The sequence below is a fragment of the Thalassophryne amazonica genome, chromosome 13 (assembly GCF_902500255.1).
Source record: "Thalassophryne amazonica chromosome 13, fThaAma1.1, whole genome shotgun sequence".
In the NCBI taxonomy this organism is placed as follows: Eukaryota; Metazoa; Chordata; class Actinopteri; order Batrachoidiformes; family Batrachoididae; genus Thalassophryne; species Thalassophryne amazonica.
This window is the reverse complement of record NC_047115.1, coordinates 40,845,774-40,873,240: the sequence shown is the minus strand read 5'-3', so window position 1 is coordinate 40,873,240 and position 27,467 is coordinate 40,845,774. Positions and strand designations below refer to the sequence as shown.

General features: G+C 43.0%; 1 protein-coding gene across 1 annotated transcript in view; it reads left to right on the top strand.

Moving 5' to 3' along the window:
* abcc2 (ATP-binding cassette, sub-family C (CFTR/MRP), member 2) overlaps window positions 1–27,467 on the top strand; it is a 77,531-nt gene continuing 50,064 nt past the window's right edge. Inside the window, 7 exon segments of the mRNA XM_034184682.1 lie at window positions 1–1,738; window positions 3,174–3,347; window positions 5,220–5,366; window positions 5,457–5,597; window positions 26,828–26,950; window positions 27,033–27,088; window positions 27,193–27,448. Of these exon segments, the coding sequence (XP_034040573.1) occupies window positions 1,694–1,738; window positions 3,174–3,347; window positions 5,220–5,366; window positions 5,457–5,597; window positions 26,828–26,950; window positions 27,033–27,088; window positions 27,193–27,448 (942 nt within the window). The 5' untranslated portion in view covers window positions 1–1,693.

Here is a 27,467-nt window from a genome sequence, read left to right as displayed (position 1 = left end):
ACCTAAGATGAAATGATTTCTAAGTGGGAGAACTTGCAAAATTGCAGGGTGTTGAAATACTTATTTTCCTCACTGTATGTCTGTTAGTGGAATAATGACTATAAACCATGAGGTCCACCCTCATTCATGGCTCCACTTAGTCAGATATTGTGTTGTTTTTATTATTACAAGTACACATGCCGGCTTCATGTGTCACATTTTTGTCCTTTCGGCGGCATACAAACACACAGGGGTCAGCTGGATTACAACTTGTGTTGTAAGATGTCTAATGATTAACTATCACATAGTCAGAGTAATCTATATAAGGACCAGCATAGTCAATAAAGGGCTTCTTCCATGCTACTTTTACTTGTAAACATGGTGTAACACAATAGTGGCCACCAGGACCCTGCAACGAGCAAAAGCCTTCACAAGAAACTTGATAAAATGCCTTTATTATATGTTGTATATTCAAAGATGCCAACATGGCCCAAAAAAGGAGGTTCATTGGTCCTCACTAGCATCTATCAGAATGCTAAATTTCAGAGCAAAATATGCAGCTGTTTTTAAATCCTCAATGTACAACTGGAGTTGCATCAGGAATAGCATCCAGCATAAAACTTGTGCCATATTCCAATATGGATCTCTACCAGATCTGCTTTGGAGACCCCTCCCAGCTGGGAGCATCCGAAAAGAAAAAAAAAAAAAAAGACAAACAAACAAAAAAACTGTAGTTTTTATGCTGTTACTTCCAGAAAATTAATTCATGCCCAACTGACACTCTTAAATGTCCCGATAATTTCAGAGAATACCTACTTTTATGTCAGCCAGATTTCAACAAAAGCCTGAGGTTCTAGATAACGTGATGAAGGGGAAGCAGATCCAGATACAGTTTTTAGTTTTGAATCTCTTTTGTTCTGTGTGTCTTTGATTGTGGAGTCCAGCTCTCAGTATGACAGTACAAAATGGGGAGAGAGCAAAAGGGTGAGAGAAGAAAGACTGAAAGAATGTCCCCCTTTCAAACGTGCCACTGGCTTACAAATGCAACTTTTAAATGCTTTGTTTTCACATTACCCTCCCACTGAATTCAACCCAGCAACCTGCGTTCCTGTCTGACATTTTTAGATATTCAGTCAGTTCAAAGAGAGTGAAGACTTGCAGGGAAGCAGAGTACAAAGCGATTACTTCCCCCTCCATTTCCAAAGTATTTCAAAGTATTCCTTTTTGGCTGAGTTATCCCACTCACAAATGAACAGATGAATACAGTACTTGTGCAAAGTACTGCCCCTTCACATGCAATCGTCTGCCCAGCGTGTTGAACTTTAGACATATAACACTGAACAGTTTTTTTTTTTCTCTTTGAGCTCTTCGGGATCAGTGTGTGTGTGTGTGTGTGTGTGTGTGTGTGTGCTTCCAGCCATCAGACAGCTGACTGAGGACTTCCAGAAGACAACTCTTCAGTGCCTTTAAAAAAGAAGTCTCAAGATCAAATCTTCTTTCTAGAAAGCAAGAACATTTTGGAAATGGGAATATCTTCTGACTGTATTTGAAGGTTGCACGATTTGCTTTTTGTTTAAAATTTTATGGCTCAAAGTCTCTCAGAATCACATCCCGTGGCCGTATCCGGGGAGGAGCCTTTGATCCAGCAGTCAAGTAGAGCTGGAGAGATGTGCTGGTGTCACTTACGGGGGTGCTGAAGTCATCGGTGTGGACAATGGCAACAGCAGCTCTGGAGGAATACTGTGGCTCCATTTTCTGGGTGAGTTCAAAGGCGAGAGTTGATGTGTCCGAGAATTAATTTATCTGTAACCAGAGAACTACAGGAAACAAACAGAGCAATGACACTACAATTTGTCTTGATTAGACAGTTGTCTTACATTGCTCTACATCACGTTTCCTGTTACTTTATTACAAATTAGTAATAGTGTTATAATCTTTCTTAACATACAGTACGGGTCAAAAGTCTGAAGCACCTCAGTGTTTTGGTGTAAATGTGTTTTTTTTCCACATTAATATGTCAGTAAAAGATCAAGTTTGAAATTGTACAATATTTAAATAAAAAAAGTGAGAATTTTGTTCATTTAATTAAAGGCAGTGGTACATTAAAGAAACTAACATAGTTTTTCAGTTTAAGAAAAAAGGTGATTTTTTTTTTGTTGTTAACATGATTTCACAAATTTAACAAATGCCTTAATAATGAATGCTTGATAAATTGATGAATTAATGTCTTGTAAAAACCACTGCATAAGTTGCAGTGGTTGCTGCAGGCTTTCTTTTTAGATTATGTTCTATATATATATATATATATATATATATATATATATATATATATACCATTATTGTGAGTTTAGGTAATTTGTTAAAGGCACAACTGAGAAATGGTTAGAAACATGTTTAAAAGGTAAAATAAATAGAGTTTTTATTTTCAACCTTTTTATTCTGTTTTCACCCCTGTACACAGTGAGTGCTTGACTGAGCACTAATGACAGATAAAAGTCCAACATGACTCAGCATGTCTATCAAATGTTTAGGAGCTGTAAATCTGCATGTTCATTGTTCCAATAAAAAAAAAAAAAACATGGTTACGTGTTTGCCTGAATATCTTGTCATTTCAGGCTGACTTTAGATTGAAATTAAATTATACAATGGTACAAATTTTACTGAGCCAATAAAGAAGCTTTCGGTTAACTTTCAAAGTCTGATTAGGTATCCAAAAGAATTACTCAGAATAAGACATAATCATATAGCTAGCTCAGAAAACCTGCATTTTTCTGGATTATGTAAGTATGGCATTCATGTTATACGGTGCATCTCAATAAATGAATAAATAAAATTAGACAATTTTTTTCTATTGTAGCTTTTGGCTGTAATCATCAAAATTAAAATAAAGTTTATAGGTAATGAGTTTCTAAAGTAAACAAATTGTTCACTTTCTGAAATAAATTACAACAAATATTGTGCTTTTCATGATTTTTTGAGATGCACAGCTCCGTCCCGAGTCACTCATTCTCAGGAAGCACAGATTTGAGGTTTAATTACACGATTCACTGTTTATCCCAGCATTAGTCGCAGAAATGTCCGTCCCTGTGGTACAGTTTGTGTTAAGGTGGCTACATGAGAAAAAGACTGGCTTTTTCAGGCAGGCTTTTTTTATTCATTTGGAGATAATCCAGTGCATACCCGATGTCCTTCAGAATGCTTCATACCTGGAAAGCGAACAGCCGGACCTCCCAGTATGCGTGGAGCAGACGGTGCTGGTCTGGATTCCTCTGGCGTACCTGTGGCTCTCTGCACCACATCATCTAGTGGCTTTCTGCAGGAAAAGAGTGAAAACAAAGCACCTGTCCAAGCTGTACATGTGCAAACAGGTGATGCATCCAGCAGGAAAAGGACACTAATAAAACCTGATTCTAATGATGTGATGTTGAAGAATCAGCAGATGTTAGTTACAGAATCATCAGTGAAAGTAACACATTTCTCAAAGCAGTAATATTACACCCGGGTACAGTGGCGCCTTTGTTTGTTTTCTTGCCTCTGTGTCGGAAGAGTTTTGATCTGATTTGGGCCAAGCATGATGGAATGAGTTCAGATCAGCCAAATGATTTAATTCTAAGAAAAACTGGTTAAAAATCAAGGTCACAAGCCAAGGACTAAATTTTCTCCCAGTACTTAAAAATAGGAGATATTTTGAGGAATTGGTTAAAGATGCACCTTTGGTTACTGTGAAACACTAACATGAAGTCACCTGTCACCTACGGAAAACTGTAAAAGGACTACATTTATATAGCATTTTTCCATCTGCATCAGACGCTCAAAGCGCTTTACAGTTATGCCTCACATTCACCCATTCACACAGACACACTCACACACCGATGTTAGGGTGCTGCCACACAAGGCGCTCACTACACACCGGGAGCAACTTGAGGATTAAGGACCTTGCCCAAGGGCCCTTAGTGATTTTCCGGTCAGGCTGGGGTTTGAACCGAGGATCATCTTAACGCTTAATCACTAGAACATCACCTCCCCAATCTATCTATTCGTTACATGACCTTTGTCCTTGAGTGACCATAAAAACTCAAAGTCATAGGTGTTTAATTCAAACAGTTTGGAGGGTTGTGTGTCAGTAAGGGATAAAGTTATTCTATTTTGGGCGGTATTAATTAAATGTCAAGGCTTTCTGTGTAGGCTCTCAGTTGTCCAGGTGGTTTCCATAGTAGAGAAGCTTGAATCTTCGACTGGACTGGGTTGCTTGACGCAAGGACGTTTTGCTTCAAATCGCAGAAGCTTCCTCAGCTAAAATTCTTGCTCTGGTAGTCTAACTTCTGTCTTGACTCTTGTAGAGAAGAATAACAGAACTCAGACTCAGACTCATTTTTATTATCACTCGACCCTTACAGGCAGAACGAAATGCAGTGCCAGAAGACACAAAAGCTGGAGTTTTAAACCTAACCAAACCCCTCCTACCAAGAGGCAGACTGCTATAGGCTAGTGACTAAACAATTGCTGTAATTAGCACCTATTGTGCTCTAGTAGCACCCTCCTAATGACAGGGCAGCTGTCCCTCCTAATGATGGGACTGACGCCTCTCCTGACGGCTCCCCTGACGACTCTCCTGATGACGTGAATGACTCATTACCATGAACAAAAGACTGAAACTGCTTTGGCCTGAGTACCCCATTGTAAACAGGGGACAAAGCGTGTCTCAGACCCCCTCCCCGGTTAAGGCTGGGTTTCAGCTGTTTCACATACATTGCCTCCTTCACTCCTCTCTCAAACCATTCCCTTTCTCTAGCTAAGATTTTAACTTCCAAGGAAGTTAAAAGCACAATAGGAGCTAATTAGAGCAATTGTTTAGTTACTAGCCTATAGCAGTCTGCCTCTCGGTAGGATGGGTCTGGTTAGGTTTAAAACTCCAACTTTTGTGGCTTCTGTTATTCGTCTCTACAAGAGTCAAGACAGAAGTCAGACTACCAGAGCAAGAATTTTAGCTGAGGAAGCTTCTGCAATTTAAAGCGAAACGTCCTCGCGTCAAGCAACCCAGTCCAGTCGAAGATTCAAGCTTCTCTACTAAATGTCAAGGCCTCACAGAACTATAATAATTTTCATAAATTGGTATCAAATGTGTAAGGTGTGGGTATTTCACTCTCTGGGTGGCCCTTCTAGTAGACTGTGTCTGTCTACTGATGGGTAATTTAGATGTTTGTTGACCTTGATGCATTTCCCTGCCTTTCCGTTGACAGATGGTGGTGTGTTTTTTGTTCCTGACGGCCATAGCAGGCCTGGCAGTCACGTTGGCACAGGATTATGGTCCAAACAACAGTCCACCTTCGGCAGAGAAGAGCCCTTGTGTATATTATGTAAACCCAGTCCTTTATGCCGTCTCGTGGGTAAGTAGAGTTGGTTTATTGTTCAGATGTTTGTTGCAGTGATGACTGCAGAATGGTTCATGCTCTCACAGTCTACTTGTTTCCCATTAGATCATTATATTGCTGTGCCAGGAATGCGTAAGGCGCAGGGAAAGAGCATTTGATTCTGGCACACTGTTCCTCTTCTGGCTGTTCCTTGTAGTGTGCAACATCTTTCCTTTCCAGACTCTGTTGCGTGAGGCAATCGAGCAGGTACGTCCAAGACATGAAACCGTGTAGTTGCAAAGCTTTATTGTTAAACTTTCAAAGCATCGCTCTAGACTGCAGACGCTGACACTCCTCATCAATTCCCAATTTTTAACTATTGCCACATACTAATTACAGAAGTTGGACACTGAAGACAACACATACAGTTTTTGTAGTCAGCGGATCCATATGAATTATTCTTTCCAAAACATTTCATGTGCATCTGGACAAAGCTAGGACTTATCCTCTTTTTTTTTCTTGGTCTTCTTTTTTCCCACAGTCGGGTGTGTCCTGACAGTGGTAGGCACAGATCAGCTAGTGCTTTTCAGCTTTTCGCTAGTGGATTAGCTTTTCAGCTAACTTTGACAACTATTAGTGGGCCAATTAATGTAAATTGACTGGGATTGTATAGCGCATTTCCATTGAAATCAGAAGCTCAAAGCACTTTACAATGATGCCTCACATTCACACACATTCATGTCAGGGTACTGCCGTGCAAGACACTCGAAGAATTACGGGTCTTGCCCAAGGGCCCTGAGTGATTTGAACTGAGGATCCTCTTGTCTTAAGCCAACTGCTTAACCACTAGTTCATCACCTCCCCCAGGGCCATACTAAAATACGAAATGGACAAAATGGAGCGAAATGGGGACTGATAGTCATAAAATGAGGATAAAATGTAACAAAATGGAGCAGAGTGAACCAGACTCACTCCAAATAATTACTTTTATTTAATTGTTTAGCTTTTGTTTTTTTGTGAGATGTGCTCAGTACATGTAGTAGGGGCAGGTGCACCATCTGGCGTTCAAGAGATGAAACTTTAATCAGTGGGTCAGTCTGCTCCATTTTGTTACGTTTTCCCCCAATTTTGTTATCAGTCCCCATTTCATCCGATTTCACAAAAAACTTTTAATAAAAGTACTTAATTGAATCATATTTGGAGTCAGTCTGCTCCATTTCATTATGTTCCTCCTAAGACCCAGAGGTTCTCATGAAACAAAACTTAGTATTATGGTCTTGACAACCAAAATGTCATGTCCACATATGTGGATGCCAGGCTCTAGGAGGTTAATCCCTGTTTTGCTATTATCAGTCCCCATTTTGCTTAAAAATAATTAAATAAAAGTAATTAATTGAATCATATTTAATCATATTTGGAGTCATTCTGGGGCAGTCTGCTCCATTTCATTACTTTTTACCCCATTTCGTGATTATTAGGCTTCATTTTGCCCCATTTCGCTCAATTTTGTCCATTTCGTATTTTAGGCTAGTCGCCTCCCCCATTAGCTTCCACTAAATTTTGTTCTGCTAACTTTAAGTCAATTATATTTTTGTTGAGTGTGTGTGTATATATATATACACTCAACAAAAATATAAACGCAACACTTTTGGTTTTGCTCCCATTTTGTATGAGATGAACTCAAAGATCTAAAACTTTTTCCACATACACAATATCACCATTTCCCTCAAATATTGTTCACAAACCAGTCTAAATCTGTGATAGTGAGCACTTCTCCTTTGCTGAGATAATCCATCCCACTTCACAGGTGTGCCATATCAAGATGCTGATTAGACACCATGATTAGTGCACAGGTGTGCCTTAGACTGCCCACAATAAAAGGCCACTCTGAAAGGTGCAGTTTTATCACACAGCACAATGCCACAGATGTCGCAAGATTTGAGGGAGCGTGCAATTGGCATGCTGACAGCAGGAATGTGTCGCGGCTCGTCTTTAGTCTTCTCAGGATGTCGTCTTTTAGATAACACAAACTAATTGCAAGTGATATGCTAGAAAATGACACAACACTTTAGAATAATTCAGCCTTAAGCAAGATAAAATGCACAGAGTTTTTAAGTTTATTTAAGCCTTCGACACAAAGCTTAAACAAACTGAGTCCTCTAGAGAGACTGAATAGGTGACAACCGCGCTCATCTATTTATTGGAGACCCGCGGGCATCGCTCCTCCTTCGACTTTTTTATTTATTTCATTCCCAAGACATGGTTTTCTATTGGAAGCGTCCTCTAGTGAACCCTAAGCAGGTGTTAGGCCATTATTTCAATGTGACAAACGCTCCCATTAAAACGTGAAGGATTTACAACTGATTTTTTTAAAAGACCTTCAGCCACAGGTGCAGCTGGCCTGAGGCCCCCTCCGCACGTGGCCTCAGCCACACGTGCAGCTGGCCTGAGGCCCCTGCACGCGGCCTGCGGGAAAGCACCTAAAAGGCCTTGGAAAGCCCCTGACAGACTGAATGACTAATAGAGCCCTTTTTTTTGGGTTGAACACCTGCTAGTTCAACCAGAGGACATACAGTTCGGATCAGGACACTTGATAGTTCATCACAGTTCAAATATGGACCTAAAAATTCTTCTACAGTCCCTCCTCTGGGACTCGAAAGAGTCCCATTACATCAACTATACTCTTGGGTTGTTTACTGACAAGACATCCTCATTTGTGCATTGCAATAAAAAAGAAAAACACATCACTCGACTTACTGATAACTCTGGTGCGGATATGAATATCAGTGATACGTCACACGGTAAATATATTGAAGTGCAGGTGAACCTACATACTAAGGCACAAGGTGATCAATTAGCTGGATTATATCAACGCAAGGTGACATTCAAACATTGAGTTTTGGTGTAATTCAAGGCACTTAAAATGGCCACATAAAACAAGTTACAGCAACCTCTTAATCATGGCAAAGTAAAGGCTTTACATTGACATCAGTGCAACCAATCATATTCTGGCATCTATTGTCTCACTCGACCAGAGGCTCCAACCCATTATACCTGGTTCTACATATTATTTTGTTAAAGAGTCACACATTTATTATTTAAATGCATCAAATAACCCCTACGTTACCACTATTTAGTCAACCAATCAAGAAACTATTCTAAGGTTAGCGCAGCTATGTCTAGTTAAATGATAAACTCAATAAATGGTTTCCCTTCATGTCCGTCCTTAAGTCATTTGCCTTAGTCAATCATATAATGGTTTTCATTATAGGCCATTTCTCAACATTCTCCACTTTGTTTTTCTTCTTTTTTCAGCTTGTTTTCTAATGCCCGTTTTGGCCAGACACCAAATTTAGGCAATGCATGTCTCTTGAGGCATGCTATAATTTAAGAAAAAAGGGGTCCCTATGGTGCATCTTTACTACTAAATCTACAAACACGCCGTGTAAGGGTCCCCTTTTTATAACTTTGCAATGTGATATCTATGTGTATGCATTTAGCTTTATCTGTGTTACGCAGATGATGGTAAGGACAGACATTTACCCAACCTTCGTTACTAACATATATCCTTCTTTGTTTTTATTTACACTCAGATTTCTGAAACCAGTCCGCAATTCAAACTCAAGAACCAAGATCATAGTCCGTGTTCAGTGCCATTACGTCAGTCCGCGCTCCTCAGCATTTACTCAGCATCTGAAGTTTTGGGAGAAGTTGGGGAACATGGGGAGGTTGGCCTTTCAGGGGTAGTGGGGGGAGGATCAGGAATTCTGGCTTTCAGACAGTCGTGCAGTTCTCTGATGGATCTTTCCAGCTCCTTGTGCTGCTTGGCCAGGTTGTACAGGGCCCCCAGAGAATTCTTGCCCACATTCAGGGTGGTGGTGGCCAGCCCTAGCTGTTCCCTTTCCATATGCTCCATCATGCAGGCTAGCATGTCCATACTAGACTGAAGACCACACAGTTGAGTATGGAGGCCCTCCTGAGCACAAGAGATGTTGGCATTGTCACGGTGTATCCTGAACAGGTATGCAGCTGTCTGACTTAGTTGTGGCATGATTTCCTCAAATAGCTCATGGGGAATGTGATTTGTGAGGGGCAGGAGCTGCTCCAAGGTTTTTGGAACAGACTCTTGTGGAAGATGAAGCTCTCGAACCAAGATTGCAATGTCCTGTGGGGTGACCATGACCAGATTAAGGTTGTGCAATCCAGGGGACAGGAAGTACAAGGGGGAAGGCATTTCGTGTGTGGGGGAGTATTGTTGATGTCGCACAGGCAAGTGGGTGGGACACTCTGGGCATTTAGCAGCCTGTACAAAGCTCCCCTCTGTCCTGGTGGGTGAGTTCGGCTAAGGTCTACCCCTGCTGATCCTCCTCCAGAGGTACTGGGCTGATCAGAATATCTCTCCTGCCTTGGGGGTGGAAAGCTGGGGACAGGTCCTAGCAGTGAATTGGGTCTAGGATGCACTCGGGCGGTTGCTGCATATGGCCGACCTTGGCTGCCTCCCCTGGAGGGTATCGTTGCCACTGGCACATGTGACTGTCTCCATGGCTGTTCCTGAGTCCAAAGGGTCTTTCAGGTGATGGTGGACTCCTCGGGCCGACTCTTGCTGCAGGCAGATTCTGTGAAGCCGTCATCGCCAGGTGCTGGAACGATGAAGATCCTTCTGTTGCCAACTGGTTTAGCTGCTGGATGGAAGGCGGCTGTGGCGACCAATCATGTCTCGACCATCCCTCCTGTATATCCTCTTCTCCAAACAGTTCTGAGAGTCCAATCAGACTTGATAGAGGCAGATCAGGCATAGGTCCCTGATCAGGGGAGTCTGGTCTCTCAGCCATACTCCTGTGTCCTAGTAATATACATATACGTTCATTATTACAGCTCCATGTCATTCTTTCAGATATTGTCTATCCTATCCCTCATTTTTGTGGGTGCATGTGTGTGAATGTAAATGTGCGTGCATGTCTTCTTCCTCGTCTACAATATCACCAAGCACGGTCCATCCCAGTCCTCCCTATCTGGGGTATACGCCACAATATTAGGGAGCTGGGGGCTGTCGGGGAGGATAATTGGTATTTCATCCATTTCCATATATTCTGGTTCTCTGTCTGTTTCGTTGTGCTTTCTTCTAGGGCTCGGATGGCTAACAGTGGGAGCTGTCCTACTGTGGATGAAATCAATTTATTGACCAGAAATTTTATCAAGGGAATACCACAACATATTACCAGCAAGACCGCCAACCCCTGTTAGTGCCAAGATTACACCTATCTGGTATAACCAGTCTTCCATGATATCCACCCTCTCCTTAGAGTCCCAAACAGTGAAAATAGTGGGCCAATATTCATTCCATTCCCTACAATGTATCCAGAATCGTCAGTTTCATTTCTCCCTCCTATGGAGTTACTTAACAGTTCCTGTTGCATCTCCTCAAGTGTGATTAAGAGCTCTGTCAAATTTCCGTCTTCCCCTGTACGCATGGGAATAGCTGTGCAACATTCGGTGGCTTTGATCATAATACAAACTCCTTGTTCATCAGCCATCATCATCTCGATAGCTAATCTATTTTGCATTGTCATTAGCGAGGTGGCGTGCAGTTGTTCGGTTAAGGCTCCTACTGCTGCCAATGTCCAGTTCAGGTATCTTTGCTGATTATACCACAAGTAATTAATCCACTGCACCTCCTGGAACCTAGAACGGATTTTTTGGAGTAACCCCGAACAGAGCCAATGCCCATCCCCATTTATCCGCATCTTCATCTGCTTTAACTCTGCTACTGTCTATGGCTACTAACTGTCGGGGTATCCCTTCTGGTATCCCGTTTCTTACTGTGATGTTGTAGTCTGTTTTAAACGTCATTATTCCTCTTTTCTTACGAAGTTTCTGTGGCATGGGTTGTATTGAATTTGGCATTTCAATTACTGTTATAGCTCCTGTGAGCATCACAGGAGCACAAAGGCCCTTCCAATTAGGGGACAGCGATGACAGGAGTTTCCTTATTTGTCCGCATATCCAAAAGATATCAGCTAAGGGTACCGTTCCCTTAGCTAAATTTGGAGTAGATACCCATGAAGCATGGGTGAGATTCAGTCCAATTACTGACCCCCCTGTGGCCGGTACTATTTGTTCACACTGTATGCCTGCTGCTGGCAGGGTGTGACAGACGGTAATGTTCCATGCTGTTTTGGCCGGTTTGTATTCTTGCTGCTTTTGCATACACTGTATGTGGTGTTTTGGTTGGGTCGTCCCTACCTGCCAATCGCTTATGTATTGTGCTACTAAGCCTTTAGCTATACAGAATGGGTGTATCATCCCTTTCTCTATTTTAATCATAGGTGGAACGGTTCCTTCTGTACTTAGGGGCACTGGACAAAGTTTACTGTCGGCAGCATATTTTTCATCACCTACTGCCATTTTCATAACACATTGTGTATAGCATTCTGCTTGGTCTGAGTTATGTTGGGGACTCCTATAACAGTTGTTGATATCAGGTAGGGGTTTAGCCTGAGGTATCACACCTTTCCGGTGACAGGCTATGCAAGGCTTTTCACTGATCTGCCTAGCCGAAAATTTCAACCATTGGTAAAATAAATTGGTCTTCAACCCTTGTGTGCGGGCTAGGTCTGTACTGGGATCCCATCTCCCTAAGTGACTGCTTGTTTCTAGGCTTCTAATTGTCCTCTTTTTCCTTGGTTTGATTTTTACCCATTTTGTGGCTTCATGTACTGTAACAGTTACGTCTTGCTTGGTTTCCCTGCATCCTCTTTTATCACAAATTACCTCTATGTTGAGTGTTCCCTCCTCTTCACATTTGATGCTAATGGCTTCGCCTAATATGTAATCCCCCAGCTTTCCCTGTATTCCTATGTTCTTGTAGGCTTTTGATTTAATGTATACCAAATTATATGTTTTTCCTGTGTTTAGAATGCCTTGTTTAGCTGCTATTGCGGCCATGGCCACGGCACAGTCCGTTGTATGTTTTGGATGTCTATTTTCTCCCATACTGACCACCAGTAGTATTGTCAATCCCTTGAATAATTCCTTAATCATTGCTCTGATGACTGTTGAGATGTGCTACTAGATGTGCTACTAAGTGAGCCGTCACTAGATGAGCTGTCACTAGGGATGTGTGGTGTATCTGTGCTTTGTCTGGGTTGTACTTCCTGCGGTTCTTCTGTCGGTAAATCTACTGAGTTGCTGTCCGAGTCTGATGTCTCCTGTGGCCTGTCTATCTGTCGGTCTGTATTTCTGTCTGTCTGTTGGCCTGCGTCTCCAGTTGTTTCTGAGTCTGCATCTGAGTCTGTCGCTGCTCTATCTGGCAGGGATCCACTACTCTCTGAAGCTGTGCGTCGTCTTTGTTCAATCAGTCTCTGTGAGCGCCTTGGCCAGTGTTCGCCTGGCTGCAGGGAGGCGTGGCCTTCCCTCGGTGCTTCTTCTGGCTGCAGGGAGGCGTGGCCGTCCCTCGGTGCTGCTGTAGGGTCTCTGGCTTCTCCTGCTTCCCCCCTTGGCCCGGCGGCTCTGCCAAGACGAGCTTGCCGAGGCCGCAGGGGCGCTGGGCCACCAACCCTACAGCAGTGGTTTAAATGAAACCAAGTGTCCTTACCGTCTACTTTGACTGCTGTACGTGAGGCAAGAATAACTTTAAAAGGACCTTCTCGGCGGGGCCTGTCCCACTTCTTTTTGAACACCTTGACGTAAACCAGATCACCAGGCTGGATGCTCTGATTTTCAAGTGGAATCTCTGCTTCTCTGTCTTCTGTAGCACCTTTGACCTGCAAAAAGATAGTTTTGTGTATTTGGGTTAACTGTCTCAGATAATTATGCCATTCGTCTTGTAGCTGCTCCAGCGATGGTCCTTCGTAGGGTCCTCTCAGGTATGGAATAGGCATCGGCCGACCTGTAAGAGCTTCAAATGGTGTCAAATGGGTTAGTCGGTTAGTTTGTGAGCGCATTGACAATAAAGCAAGCGGCAACGCATCCAGCCAGGTTAGTTTGCCATTGCTGTCTGCTATGATTTTTGCTAGTTTGTTCTTTAAAATGCCATTAGCCCGTTCCACCGCCCCATTTGATTGGGGGTGATAAACACACCCAAACTTCTGTTTGATACCCAATTGTTTGAATGTTTCTTGTGTAACCTTGGCTACAAAAGCCCTACCGTTGTCAGATGAGATAGTATCTGGAATGCCAAATCTTGGAAAGACGTCTCGGCACAAGAATTTGGCTACCGTTTTATGGTCTTGATTTGCAGAGGCTACTGCCTCAATCCATCGGCTGAATCTGCATATCACTACCCAAACATATCTCATTCGTTTAACTCGGTTTTCAGCTCCCATGTCTATGAAATCCATCATAAGATGTCTGAATGGCCCATCAGGGACCGGAATGTGGGCTAAAGGGGCTGTGAATGATTTCCGGACATTGTACTGTGCACATACCTCACACTCATTCAACAAACGCTCCACTGTTGCTGCCATATATGGTGACCACCAGACAGCTTTTAGTTTGTTCATAATTTGGACTCGCGAACAATGATCGGGTCCGTGGGCCCAAATGATTGCATGTCGTAATAAATTGGTGGGTAACACAAAATGTCCATGACTACTGCGCCACAGCTTGTCCGCTGGCCCCTGACTGCGTGTCTCAATAGCGCCTCGTTTAACCCACATTCGTTTTTCTTCTCCACTGGCCCTACTTTGAGCCACTATCAGTGCGTCAAGTGAAACCAGTGGGGCACAATCTTGGATGGTTAGCAGGGGAAACATATTTTCTCCTTGTGCTCCTTTGCGAGCTGCGTCATCTGCTAGGTTGTTACCTTGAGCTATGATGTTATTATTCTTTGATGACCTGCACATTTAATGATGGCTACCTCAGACGGTAATTGGAGAGCTTGTAACAGTTGGGAAATCGCTTCTCCATGAGTGACAGGGGTGCCATCTGCTCTCAGGAATCCCCTTTGTTTCCAAATGTTTGCATGTACATGACATACGCCATAAGCGTAGGCTGAGTCTGTGTAGATATTAACACGTTGATCTTTAGCTATCTGGCAAGCCATAGTTAAGGCTTTGATTTCTGCCAGTTGGGCTGAACAAGGCTGATCAATTCCTTGGGGCTCCAGTAATTCAAAGGTTTCGCCATCCGTGTTTAGTTTAACAATCCCCATACCCGCATGCAATCCCTCGGCATCCCGAAAGCATGAGCCATCCACGAACAGGGTTAGATCTGCATCTATGGCGTGATTATACAAATGTTCTCTGGCTCTCAAAAATTTCTCTGTCTCTGCCACACAGTTATGTGGAGTACCATCTAACGGTGTGGTCAATTTGGTGGCGGGATTCACCGTGTGACAACGTTGTATTGTTATTTCTGGAGCGGACAACACAACTTCATATCCAGTGCGTCTAGCTTGTGTTAAGACAAAACGTTGACTGGTTAGCAGGGCATGTAACTGATGCAACGTGTACAACGTTACTGCATGTCCCATGATTATGGATGATGCTTTTTGAAATGCAAAGGCAGCTGCTGCTAGACCCTGATAGCATGGTGGCAATCCTGTTTCAATGTTGTCAAGCTTTGTACTATAATAGGCCAATGGTTGTTTTCCTTCATTTGTTTCCTGCATTAGTACAGCACAAGCATATCCAGTTTTTTCAGTAACATACAAATGGAAAGGTTTCCCATAATCTGGGTTACCTAACGCGGGAGCAGATTGCATGTCTGTTTTTAGGGCCTCAAAAGCTCCCGTTGCCTCATCTGTCCAGACGAGGAGAGCTGCATTGCTTGTTTGCCCCACTGCTCTAATCATGGCACGCAAAGGTGCAGTTTTTATAGCATAATCACAAATCCACGGCCGACTGTACCCTGCCATCCCAAGGAATGAAAGCATCTGTCCCACTGTTTGGGGTTTGGGAGCCTTGATTATAGCCTCCACTTGGCTTGGGGCTATACATCACGTGGTCCCACACAACTGTCTTCCCAAGTATTCTACTTGTTGTTTGCAGAACTGCAATTTGTCCTTACTTACTTTATGACCTCCATCTGCCAATGCATGCAATACAATTAATGAATCTTTTTCACACTGTTCTTGAGTCTCTGATGCAATAAGGAGATCATCCATATATTGCACCAATGTACTGGGTATGTCAAGGTGTTGTAAATCTTCAGCCAGGACTTTGTTAAAGATGGCTGGGGACAGGTTCAGTCCCTGAGGTAGCCGTGTATACGTTAGCTGTTGTCCCAGAAATGTGAATGCAAACAAATGTTGTGAGTCTGGGTGCACAGGCACACTGAAATAGGCTGAACACAGATCGATTACTGTGTGCCATTTTACTCCAGCAGGGATGCTTGATAGTATAGTATGCGGATCAGGTACTATAGGTGCATCCATTTCTATTATTGCATTGATAGGACGCAGATCATGTACCAGCCGATACTCTTTGGTATTGTTTTTAGGGATAGGATAGATAGGAGTATTGCATGGGCTTGCAGTTTTTATTAGAACTCCAGCTGCCATTAGTCCCTTAATTACTGGTTTATGCCTTCAATAGCCTGAGGTTTTAATGGATACTGCCTTTGGTGAGGCAGTTTTGCTCCCGGTTTTACTTTTATTTTTACTGGTAAGGCTGTTTTTACTAGTCCTACATCCGTTTTGCTTTTGGACCACACCACTGGTGGTATTTGCTCTAACAATTTCTCTTGTTGGGCTGATAACACCATCTGTCCCTCTGGTCTAGGATTGAGCTCCACTTTTTGAGCTATAGCCTCATCATTTACTTTTAAATTAATTCGTATAAACTGCTGGTCTTTTGACAGATGTACTTGTGGACTTTCCATGTTTTGCCATTCTTCAACTTCTGAGGCTGTCTTTACCATTGGACCTAGGTCATGGGATTCGTACTTTTCTGAGACTAAAAGGGTCACATGAGGCGTGGCATTTGGCACTTGATACCATTGTTGTTCAGCTGAAGTTAGCTTGACAGAAGCTGCGGCCCCTTGGGGGCCTAAATAAATTTCTGTGGTGGTTATGTGAAACAGCCGTTGATTCATCAATGCATCCCAGCAGCATGCATAGTCAGTTTGTTCTTGTTTGGCATCGAACATCAGGGTGACATGTAAAGGTAAACTAGGTGTACATACTGCTTCATAGTGTTGTTCTGCCCAGGGCTTCCATTTTTCCCATTCCAGTTGAAGATTTGAATTTTCTGGTTGTAACTTCAGCCAGTATACCATGGGTTGCACAGGTCGGACCTTGTTTTCCATGTCCATAAGCACCATAATGTTGGCGAGTGCTTCGTCAGGAAAGTGTATTTGCAGTCCTTGGTGGGTACACACTATCTGGGTTTGTAGCTTACATAAAATGTCTCTTCCCAGCAAATTCACAGGTGTATTTTGTGAGTATAACAGGGGTGCTTCAATTGTTTTTCCTGCAATCGTTACAGGAAGTGGGCGTGTAAAAGGTATTATTTGAGTTTTCCCAGAGAAGCCGATGGTCTTAATTACAGACCCCGAGAGGGGGAGATGAGCGCCCATTTTCCCTATGCAAGAGTATGTTGCCCCTGTATCCACCATGAACGGGAAATCTCTGTTTTGTATATTAACAGTGACGGTTGGCTCTTCCTTAGGTATCATCGAAATAGCCAATGCCACCGTTTCCCCCTCTGTCTTCTCTAGGCCTCCCTATTGCCAATAGGCAGAGGGTCCAACCCAAGGTCGGGCTGGACAATTTCTCATTCGATGTCCAGGTTGTCCACAGCTCCAACACTCATTAGAGGGTTGATCCCCTATTGGGGGTGTTGGTCCCATAGGCGGTCCCGCTTGACTGTTCCTGGGAGCTGAGTTTTGGAATCTGCTTCCAAATGAAGGTTGGCAAGATCCTCTTCGCCACCCTCCTCTTTGACCTTGAAAGTTCTGTGACTCTCCTCTCCACCCATGACTGTAGGTGGGTCCATTTCCGGGTGTGCCAGTGCTATGGTAGTGATAGTGATGCTCCACTGGTGCTGAGACTTCTCCTGCAGCAGTGCTCCCTGCTGCTTCTTGGGGGCTCTGTGTGGCTGTTACCACAGGTGCCTGTATGGTGGCAGCAGTGTTTGTCGTAGGGCCTGTGCTTGCCGACTCAGAAGGAACAGGGGTCATCATTGGTGCCTGGGTCTTTGTTTTTTCTTTCTTGACTTTGGTTAGCTCTCCCAACTGCATCTGCACCAATTTTTTCGTCAGGGATTTTGCTGCATCTTCTTCTTTTTGTTTTTCTTTCTTGTAGATTTCAAGATGGTGACAAATATGCTCAGAGTATAAAGCCCAATTCATTTTCGATAGTCCCACGACTCCATCTAGGGCTTTCTGTACCTCATCTGGTAGAGCCTTTTTTACAGTTATTTTAAACAGGATTTCAGTTGCTGGAGAATGGTTCCATGCATTTCCTGTTTCCTCCGCCCATCTTTTCTGGAATCGGTGCAGGAACTTCTTTGGGCACTCTTCAGGTGTCCACTCCTCATCATCCAATTTAGAGGGATCCAAGACCTCAGGGTACTTTCTTCTCAGTCCTTCCCACATGGAGTTTCTATAGCGATTAAAGGGGACTTCATCATGTTGATTAGTGCCCATCATTTGTGTTAGTCCAACCTTTCCTGCTAATTCTTCAGTGTCATGTTTTCCCATGACATGCATTAGCAAGGCTTTTATGTCACCTAAAGACAAGGTTACCCCTGCAGTGCCTTCTTCTAAGGCAGTTATCCATCTCCCAGCTCCTTGGGTGATGTCTGGCAGCCTGTTGGCCAGCCCCACCATGTCTGTCCAGCTCCATGGGGTATACACATGATGACCATTTCTAACCACCAATGGGCATATGAGGTCTTCGTCCTCCTCTTCTTCTGTGCGGGCTCCATACTGTCTTCCAGATCGAGTGCGACTGACTGGTTCCAGGCAGTCCATCCAGTCGGTTATATTCTGTTCTAAAGCCGCTATGTCTTTGGCTACACATCGTTGTCTTTGCCTGAGTCGGGCCTCTTTTGCACTCTCAATGATGATCTCACCAGAAATTTTTCGGGTGGGTGGCTGTATAATGTGATTCCCTTGATTGGGCGTCGATTGTTGTAATATTCTTCTTTCCTCGGCGTCCCTATGTCTTTGTATTCTTTCCTTCGCTAGCCGAAATTGCTCAGCTAGTTCTTCATTATCTCTTCTGGCCAGATCCAGTGTGTCACAGAAGCTCTTGTGCCACTCTTCGGAGCCTCTATAGCCTGTGAAGGTCCAGTCGGCTGACTTATGGTGGGAGGGGACGGTTTTCAGTGGACCTCGATGTGCAGGCGGAGCCTTCAGGTCTCTCTCTTTATCCTCGTCTGCCTCCGTGTCACTGTTATTTGTGGCCCCCCCTGCTGGTCGTGGTGAGCGACCACTTACTTTCGGACTTGGAGACCTTGTATGATCCATTTGACAGACTGAGGACCTGTCTCCTTGTGGCTCTCGAGCTTTTAGTGTCAGTGTGAATTTGCCCTCCACATCCATGCCTTGGTCCTCTTCACGAGTTCCTAATACAAATTGTCCAGCTGTCTTTCCCATATCATGACGTTTATATGGGGGTGGCTCTGCTTCCCAGCTCGGTGCACTGGCTTTAGTCTCTTTGGATCTTTCCTCCGTCATTTTTTCTCTTTTCTGCTGTAGCCTCTGTGCTTCCTGCTTGAACAAGGCCAAAACTTCTTTTTCTTCAGTGCGTTTTTTGTTGTTTTTCACGTTCTTCTGCTGATCTTTAATTTCTTTTTTCTGTATTTCTACCGCAACTGCTTCACACATCACCGGATCAAATGATCCCACCAAAGGCCATTGCCTGCCCCCATGTGACCTTTTGTGCCACTTTCTCATACATTGGTTGGCCTTAGTGCGTTTTCCTGGATATTTTCTTAGTACTAAGTCTAGCGGGGTACTTTCCCGACCTTGACCTTGAGAGTTACCCATGTAACCCTGACAAACGCTATGTGAGGTGTTTCTATGGTGTTCTGGTAGTCCCTCAGGGGCTGTCCTGATCCAGACCAATAACTTGCTGGCTGTAACACCTGTTTTGTATTTTAAACCCTTAAAAAGGATTAAATTTCCAACTGTTATGCCCGTCTTCTTTTTCTTTAACTAAATACGAAAATTTACCTGTTTCCCACCGAACCTTCCTTGGGACCACAGTCAGAGTCAACCTAGGAAACAGTTCTTCACCTGGATCGGCTGGCAGTGTTATTAAATGATTTAATGGTATGCTAAGTTCTTTATTAGGATCAGCACAAAGCAGCTCCAGCCACGGGGTTAAACCCTGATGCCACAGACGTCTTATCAGCAGCTCCCAATTAATTAGAGGGAATTGTTCTTTCTTTTGCTTCAGATTGATTACCTTAGTAATCTGCCATAATTTCTGATTGATCTTTTGTTCGTCCTGCCAATGTTCTGCTCCTACCCTGTCAAAATAGGTCCTTTCCAGCCAAAAATGTGTCCTGATTCCCTGGGTTTCGATGTCTCCGTCAGTCAAGTAATGTTCTGGGAGTATTATTTCATCATCACTTAAGTCTCCCATCAATGACTGTCCCAAGCATTGATCAGTCTGTCAGCTTTTTCACTATAATCTAAGCTTTATCTCTTTTGATTTATAACCAACTTTATTTATTTAATCCTCTTACAACCCTAACACTTCCTAATGTCTTTGCTCCCGACTTTCTTCTATTTTCCTTCTAATTTTTTAACTTTCTGCTTCTAGTCTTTTTCTGCTATATTTGTTTATTAGTTTTCTCTCTTTGAAATAATATCTACCTTTTCTGTATTTACATAGCACTCTTCTCCTGTCTTTTTCTTCACTGTCTCTGTTTCACACTTTACTCCCTGTCATGCCCCTCCCAAGTCCTCCTGTTGGGTCTAAATACCTCCCCCTCGTACTCTTTCACATTAATCTTGTATGTCAGCCAGCTTGCAAGCCCACAGCTTTTTGCTTGCACCTCCCCGCTTACTCTCCACTCTCCCACACACAATTTTCAACAGCTTTATACACAAAAATTATTAAAAACAACTTTCTATATATCTCTATCTAGACTTCTGCCACTTTTCACTCCGCGGCTTTAAACAACCTTTTTATTCACTTAACACCAATGTGTTCTGTTTAAGCATGTATCTCTTCTTCACGTTAGACAGCTTCTCCGGCGCTGTCAGCAACTTCATATATTACTTTTTTACAAGCCCTCTTTGAGCGTACAATATTTCATTTACTTCTACGCCTTACCGCACCTCGCGTGCGTATCCTGTGCTTAATATATTATTTTTCACCAGCTCCTTTCTGAGCATACAATATTTCATTTACTTCTACGCCTTACCGCGCCTCGCGTGCGTATCCTGTGCTTACTATATTATTTTCACATGCTCCTTTCTGAGCATACAATATTTCATTTATTTCTACGCCTTACCGCGCCTTGCGTGCGTATCCTGTGCCTTTCTGCACTTTCTTCTACCTTTTTTTTTCACTTACTGAGCTCCTCGTGAGCTTAATGTGCCTTTGCACTGAAAATATTCTCTTTTTCTTTTCTTATAAAAAAACTCATATTACTGTGTACTTAATTACTTATTCTTCTCCCACGCCCCACAAGCGTGTATCTGGTGCCTTACTGCACTATTTTCTGCTTCATTAATTCTCATGTATTCTGCACTAACTCTTCATTCATTTTATTTTTTTTTTTATAGTTTTTCTCTTTTCTTAAAAAATGACGTCCTTTATTGAGCTCTTTTACTTACTGTCAGCTGTGCCACTTTGCACTTTTAAATCTCTTTAACACGTACGGTATTTCTACTGCGCCCCCTCAGGCGCTTATCTTGTGCTTCCTCTGCACGTATTCTCTGTTAAACTCTTTTTCTCACGTATTTCACTTCAGTCTCTGTTAAACTCTTTAAACAACCTTGTATTACCTTGTATCTATTTGTCAGTATACTCCCCTAAATTAACCCCTACAGCGCATGCTATCAGCCGGCACGTTAGTAACGAATTTCAACACCAATTATTCCCCAAGCATCCAGGTTAGTTCTTCACGCACTCTTTCCGCACCAGAGTTCATGAACATTCCTGACCTTTCACTCACACAGACATTCTTTTTCCCGGGAACACACACACCTTCTGAGCATTTTATCTACAAGGCCTGATAATTTTCAATCTTATCTTTTTTAGTCTCTTATCAATTTTCTTAGTCCAGGTTCTTTTGGGTAAGAGGCAATTAAAAAATATCACCTGTCAACTTGGGCGGAAATCCTGACTCACTCCTCCAGATCGTGCAGAAATTATAAAAGGTTTCTGCTTACCTTTTAGTCGTGATCACTGTTATTTACGGTCTGGAGGGATGAGCTGGACTGCCCCAGGCTGCCGGAATGCCCCTGGACCCTCCTGAAGCTGGCTCGCCAAGTTCTGTCGCGGCTCGTCTTTAGTCTTCTCAGGATGTCGTCTTTTAGATAACACAAACTAATTGCAAGTGATATGCTAGAAAATGACACAACACTTTAGAATAATTCAGCCTTAAGCAAGATAAAATGCACAGAGTTTTTAAGTTTATTTAAGCCTTCGACACAAAGCTTAGACAAACTGAGTCCTCTAGAGAGACTGAATAGGTGACAACCGCGCTCATCTATTTATTGGAGACCCGCGGGCATCGCTCCTCCTTCGACTTTTTTATTTATTTCATTCCCAAGACATGGTTTTCTATTGGAAGCGTCCTCTAGTGAACCCTAAGCAGGTGTTAGGCCATTATTTCAATGTGACAAACGCTCCCATTAAAACGTGAAGGATTTACAACTGATTTTTTTAAAAGACCTTCAGCCACAGGTGCAGCTGGCCTGAGGCCCCCTCCGCACGTGGCCTCAGCCACACGTGCAGCTGGCCTGAGGCCCCTGCACGCGGCCTGCGGGAAAGCACCTAAAAGGCCTTGGAAAGCCCCTGACAGACTGAATGACTAATAGAGCCCTTTTTTTTTGGGTTGAACACCTGCTAGTTCAACCAGAGGACATACAGTTCGGATCAGGACACTTGATAGTTAATCACAGTTCAAATATGGACCTAAAAATTCTTCTACAAATGTCAACCAGAGCTGTTGCTCGTGTATTGAATGTTCATTTCTCTACCATAAGCCATCTCCAAAGGCGTTTCAGAGAATTTGGCAGTACATCCAACCAGCCTCACAACCGCAGACCACGTGTAACCACACCAGCCTAGGACCGCCACATCCAGCATGTTCACCTCCAAGATCGTCTGAGACCAGCCACTCGGACAGCTGCTGAAACAATCGGTTTGCATAACCAAAGAATTTCTGCACAAACTGTCAGAAACCGTCTCAGGGAAGCTCATCTGCATGCTCGTCGTCCTCATCGGGGTCTCGACCTGACTCCAGTTCGTCGTCGTAACCGACTTGAGTGGACAAATGCTCACATTCGCTGGCATTTGGCACGTTGGAGAAGTGTTCTCTTCACGGATGAATCCTGGTTCACACTGTCCAGGGCAGATGGCAGACAGCGTGTGTGGCGTCGTGTGGGTGAGCGGTTTTCTGATGTCAATGTTGTGGATCGAGTGGCCCATGGTGGTGGTGGGGTTGTCGTATGGGCAGGCGTCTGTTATAGACGAAGAACACAGGTGCATTTTATTGATGGCATTTTGAATGCACAGAGATACCGTAACGAGATCCTGAGGCCCATTGTGTCATGTTGCAGCAGGATAATGCACGGCCCCATGTTGCAAGGATCTGTACACAATTCTTGGAAGCTGAAAATGTCCCAGTTCTTGCATGGCCGGCATACTCACCGGACATGTCACCCATTGAGCATGTTTGGGATGCTCTGGACCGGCGTATACGACAGCGTGTACCAGTTCCTGCCAATATCCAGCAACTTCGCACAGCCATTGAAGAGGAGTGGACCAACATTCCACAGGCCACAATTGACAACCTGATGAACTCTATGTGAAGGAGATGTGTTGCACTGCATGAGGCAAATGGTGGTCACACCAGATACTGACTGGTATTCTCCCCCCCCCCCCCCAATAAAACAAAACTGCACCTTTCAGAGTGGCCTTTTATTGTGGGCAGTCTAAGGCACACCTGTGCACTAATCATGGTGTCTAATCAGCATCTTGATATGGCACACCTGTGAAGTGGGATGGATTATCTCAGCAAAGGAGAAGTGCTCACTATCACAGATTTAGACTGGTTTGTGAACAATATTTGAGGGAAATGGTGATATTGTGTATGTGGAAAAAGTTTTAGATCTTTGAGTTCATCTCATACAAAATGGGAGCAAAACCAAAAGTGTTGCATTTATATTTTTGTTGAGTGTATATATATATATATATTATTATTATTATTTTTTTTTTTTCATTTATATCATGCCAAATCACAACAAAGTTGGCTCAAGTTGCTTCACACAAGTAAGCCAGTGTCTTTAAATTCACAGGGAACATTCTTGGACAAGTTCAAAGATGGCTAACCTTGATCAACTTCAGTTCCATTCCCAAGTCTCATTCTGTTTCACATTTCCGTGATATGAATCATTAGCTCCGCCAAGGAGGTTATGTTTTCGGTCGCGTTTGTTTGTTTGTTTGTCTGTCTGTCAGCAGGATAACTCAAAAAGTTGTTAACGGATTTTGATGAAATTTTGTGGAGTGGTTGGAAATGACAAGAGGAACAAGTGATTAAATTTTAGTGGTGATCCGGATCACGATCTGGATCCCGATGCTAACGCGTTAGCATGTCTATGGCATTTTCAATGTTAAAAGTTAGCATTAAGCAGTTGCAGCTGTCATCACGTTCGGGTGCATTTGTTTTCAAATTGTAATATTTCTTAAATTTATTTTTGTTTATATATTAATAATCTAATGATTATTATATACAATTTTAGAGAAAGAGACAAAAAGAAATAGATCACTGTGCCAAGGAGGGAATCTCTTTAGGGTCAGTGACCCTATTGAGGCTTTTCAGGTTTCAAATCCCATAAAACCTCGGAGAGGTCGCCGCGCTGCGAGATCTCAGTAACATTGAGAACTGCATTGATACGCTCTGATCACGCTTCACTTTAACCGCTGCACACGGACAACACAATTAACATTGCAACATAAAACTATTTTTATATTGTGCCTAAAACTCTCGTGAATATATTCTCTGGGTTTATAGACGTTGTTATTGCGTTTGTTTTATGTAAACGTGAGAATCACAGGCTGTCTCTCTGTTATTTTCAATGGGAGCTGCTGTGAGCTACGCTCGCTTCCTGATCATGTTGTTCTGGGGGAAAGTGAAGTTTGCTCTTTAACGTCTTGATTGTTGTTCTTTATAACACTGTTTGTTCTCTTTGTTCTGGACTAATATATATAACATGTCTGAAATTCGGTTTGCGCTTATTAAATTCCACGCAGATTAAACATAGCAGACACGGATTTTTTGTTATAATTGTTTTAGCAAGTTTTCAGGGTATCATGCAGCAGTCTCTTATTAACGTGATGAAAAGCATAAAAAATAATGACATTTTTGTAGTATAATATTAATTTACAATTGTCATTATGTGGATTCTCTGTGTTGTTTTGACTGCAGCGACTCTCTGGCATGCAAGGGATTATGGGATACGTGAAAACCCCGAATGGCAGTGTTTAGAGAAGTGTTTCATAAATGTTAAAAAATTCATATATTTGCAGTTTAGTTGAATAATAAATTGAATTTTGTCTCTTATTTGTTTTTGTCTATAAGCACATGCAATATCAATATCAGTGCTCAGATGACAGTAGCTTCTGGGAAAGGTGCAAGTTGCAATAAACTGTGATGCCAAGCGCTAAGGATACATGCTATCCAGTCACAGCAGATTAAACTTTTTTTTACTACTGAGCAAACATCATTGTTAGACTTTTTTAGGTTCAGTGATTCCACAGCATGTAGATGTTATGGCGTCAGTGACCCCATGGCCTTAGCGGAGGTTTGCACTCTCTGAGTGCTTCTAGTTCAAATCTTTTTTTTTGTTTTTTTTTTGAGGAACGGGGTGACAGGCAATCAGAGTACAGCAGCACCATGACGTTACTGGCTGGTCTCTCTGTGGCGCTCCAAAGCCGCTTTCATATATGTGTTAATATAACGTGTTTCTCATATATTGTGTAAGGGATAGCAAGACATAAACACTTCTAAAACTGAATACGTTGTTTTTGTAACCTGATAACACCTCTGGAGTGATTTACAAGACAGCTCACAGACATATATATATATATATATATATATATATATATATATATATATATATACATATATATATAATATGAAGTTTAGTGGTCAAAAATGTCTGCGAACATTAAAGTCATACATGTGTGTTCCTGTTGCCACTTATACACTGATCCATTAAGCAAAATTGGCACATCACATGAAGGCAACAAGCATCACCTCGAGGAGCAGGAGGTCAAGGTAGAGTATATTTTCCACATGTTTTTGTTTACTGCTTACACCAGTCGGGGGGGGGGGGGGGGTTGCAGCTTATCCCAGCAGCCATAGGGTGAGGGGGGGTACACCCTGGAGAGGACACCAGTAGAGGTGGGCAATACTGTGAATTTTGGTATTGATCCGATACCAAGTAAATACAGGCCCAGTATCGCCGATATCGATACCGATACCAATACTTTTTCATATTTAAGCTTCATAGATCCAAAGGATCCAAAAGATCTAGGATAGAATTTCCCCAAACATTGTACGTGACAACAAAATACTTTATTTATCACAATCAACATTTTTGTTTAAAAAATATCACTCAACACAAATTAAAACAAAATCTCCTGAGGTAGAGGCCTGACTCGAGGAGAGCGCTGAGTGGGCGGGCCAGGCTGACCCTACCTGCATGGCTGTTGGCTAGCACCGCTGAGCCATGTGACGGCACAACAACAAAAGACCAGAGAGGGGAGGGTGCGCTGCTCCGTGTTGTGTGACGCAGCGCCTCTCTTACAGAGAGTAGACTTTGATGAATCTGCGTGCGCAGCAGTCAGTGCGTGCGGGAGAGAAAAAAGCTTGAGTATCGATCTTTTTACACAAGGATCATTCAATATCAATACCAGTGTTGGTATCGACATTATCGATATTAGGATCGATCCGCCCACCTCTAGACACCAGTCTGTCTCAGGGCCAGATATCGACAGACAAACACATTCACACACACCTGCAGTCAGTTTAAAGTTTCCAATTCACCTAACCTGCTTGTGTTTGGAAGTATGAGGAAGCCGGAGCACCTAGAGGGAACACACACCGACACGAGGAGAACATGTCAACTCTACACAGAAAGGACATGATGGGACATGATCCTAGAACATTCTACCCCAGTTATCAGTAGCTTCAGCTTAATGTTTTAACTTTTCTGTTAGCGCATTAGCAAAAAATTAAACATCGCTGATACCTGTGGGGTCGACTGTCACTTGATTTGAGACCCTTCGTGGTTAATGCCCCATTTACTGCTTAATTTTTCTCACATTTAAACACTGTGCTTAAACTCACTTTCACCTTCAGGGAGAGATCCGTGATCTGCCTCGTTTCTGTCTGTTCTATGTCTCATTTGGGCTTGAAGTGATTGCACTTGTCCTCTCTGCCCTGGCCGATATCCCTCCAGAATCAAAGCACCTTGAAAAGAAGGTCTTTAAGCACCAGCACACAGCAGAATCAACAATGATGTAACAAATGTATTACAGTCTATTAATACTGTTTTTTTCCTCAGAATCCTGAGGTAGTCGCAGCATTTTTGAGTAGAATCACTTTCAACTGGTTGAGTAGGTAAGATCAGTTTACTGCAGTGAGGATAATACTAACCAGCCATGAATCCACTTTTCCAAATGTCTTTCTTGACTGTTTCCCATCATCTGCGCCCCCTTCCACAGTATGGTGTTTAAAGGCTACAAACAGCCTTTAGTTCAGGAGGACATGTGGGAGCTGAAAGAGACAGACAGCACCATTTACCTCAACCAGCGCTTCCAGTCCTACATGCAGGTAGAGCTGTCTGCTGCTCGGGTTCGATTCAACAAGAAAGTCTGGAAGAAATTGAGCAAAAGTAGGGATAAAGCCCAGAACGAGACCTTTCAAAATGGGCTTCCTAAGAGTTTGGGGAAAGGGATAAGTCAGGATGTGCTGATGATGGTGAGACAAAGACGTATAC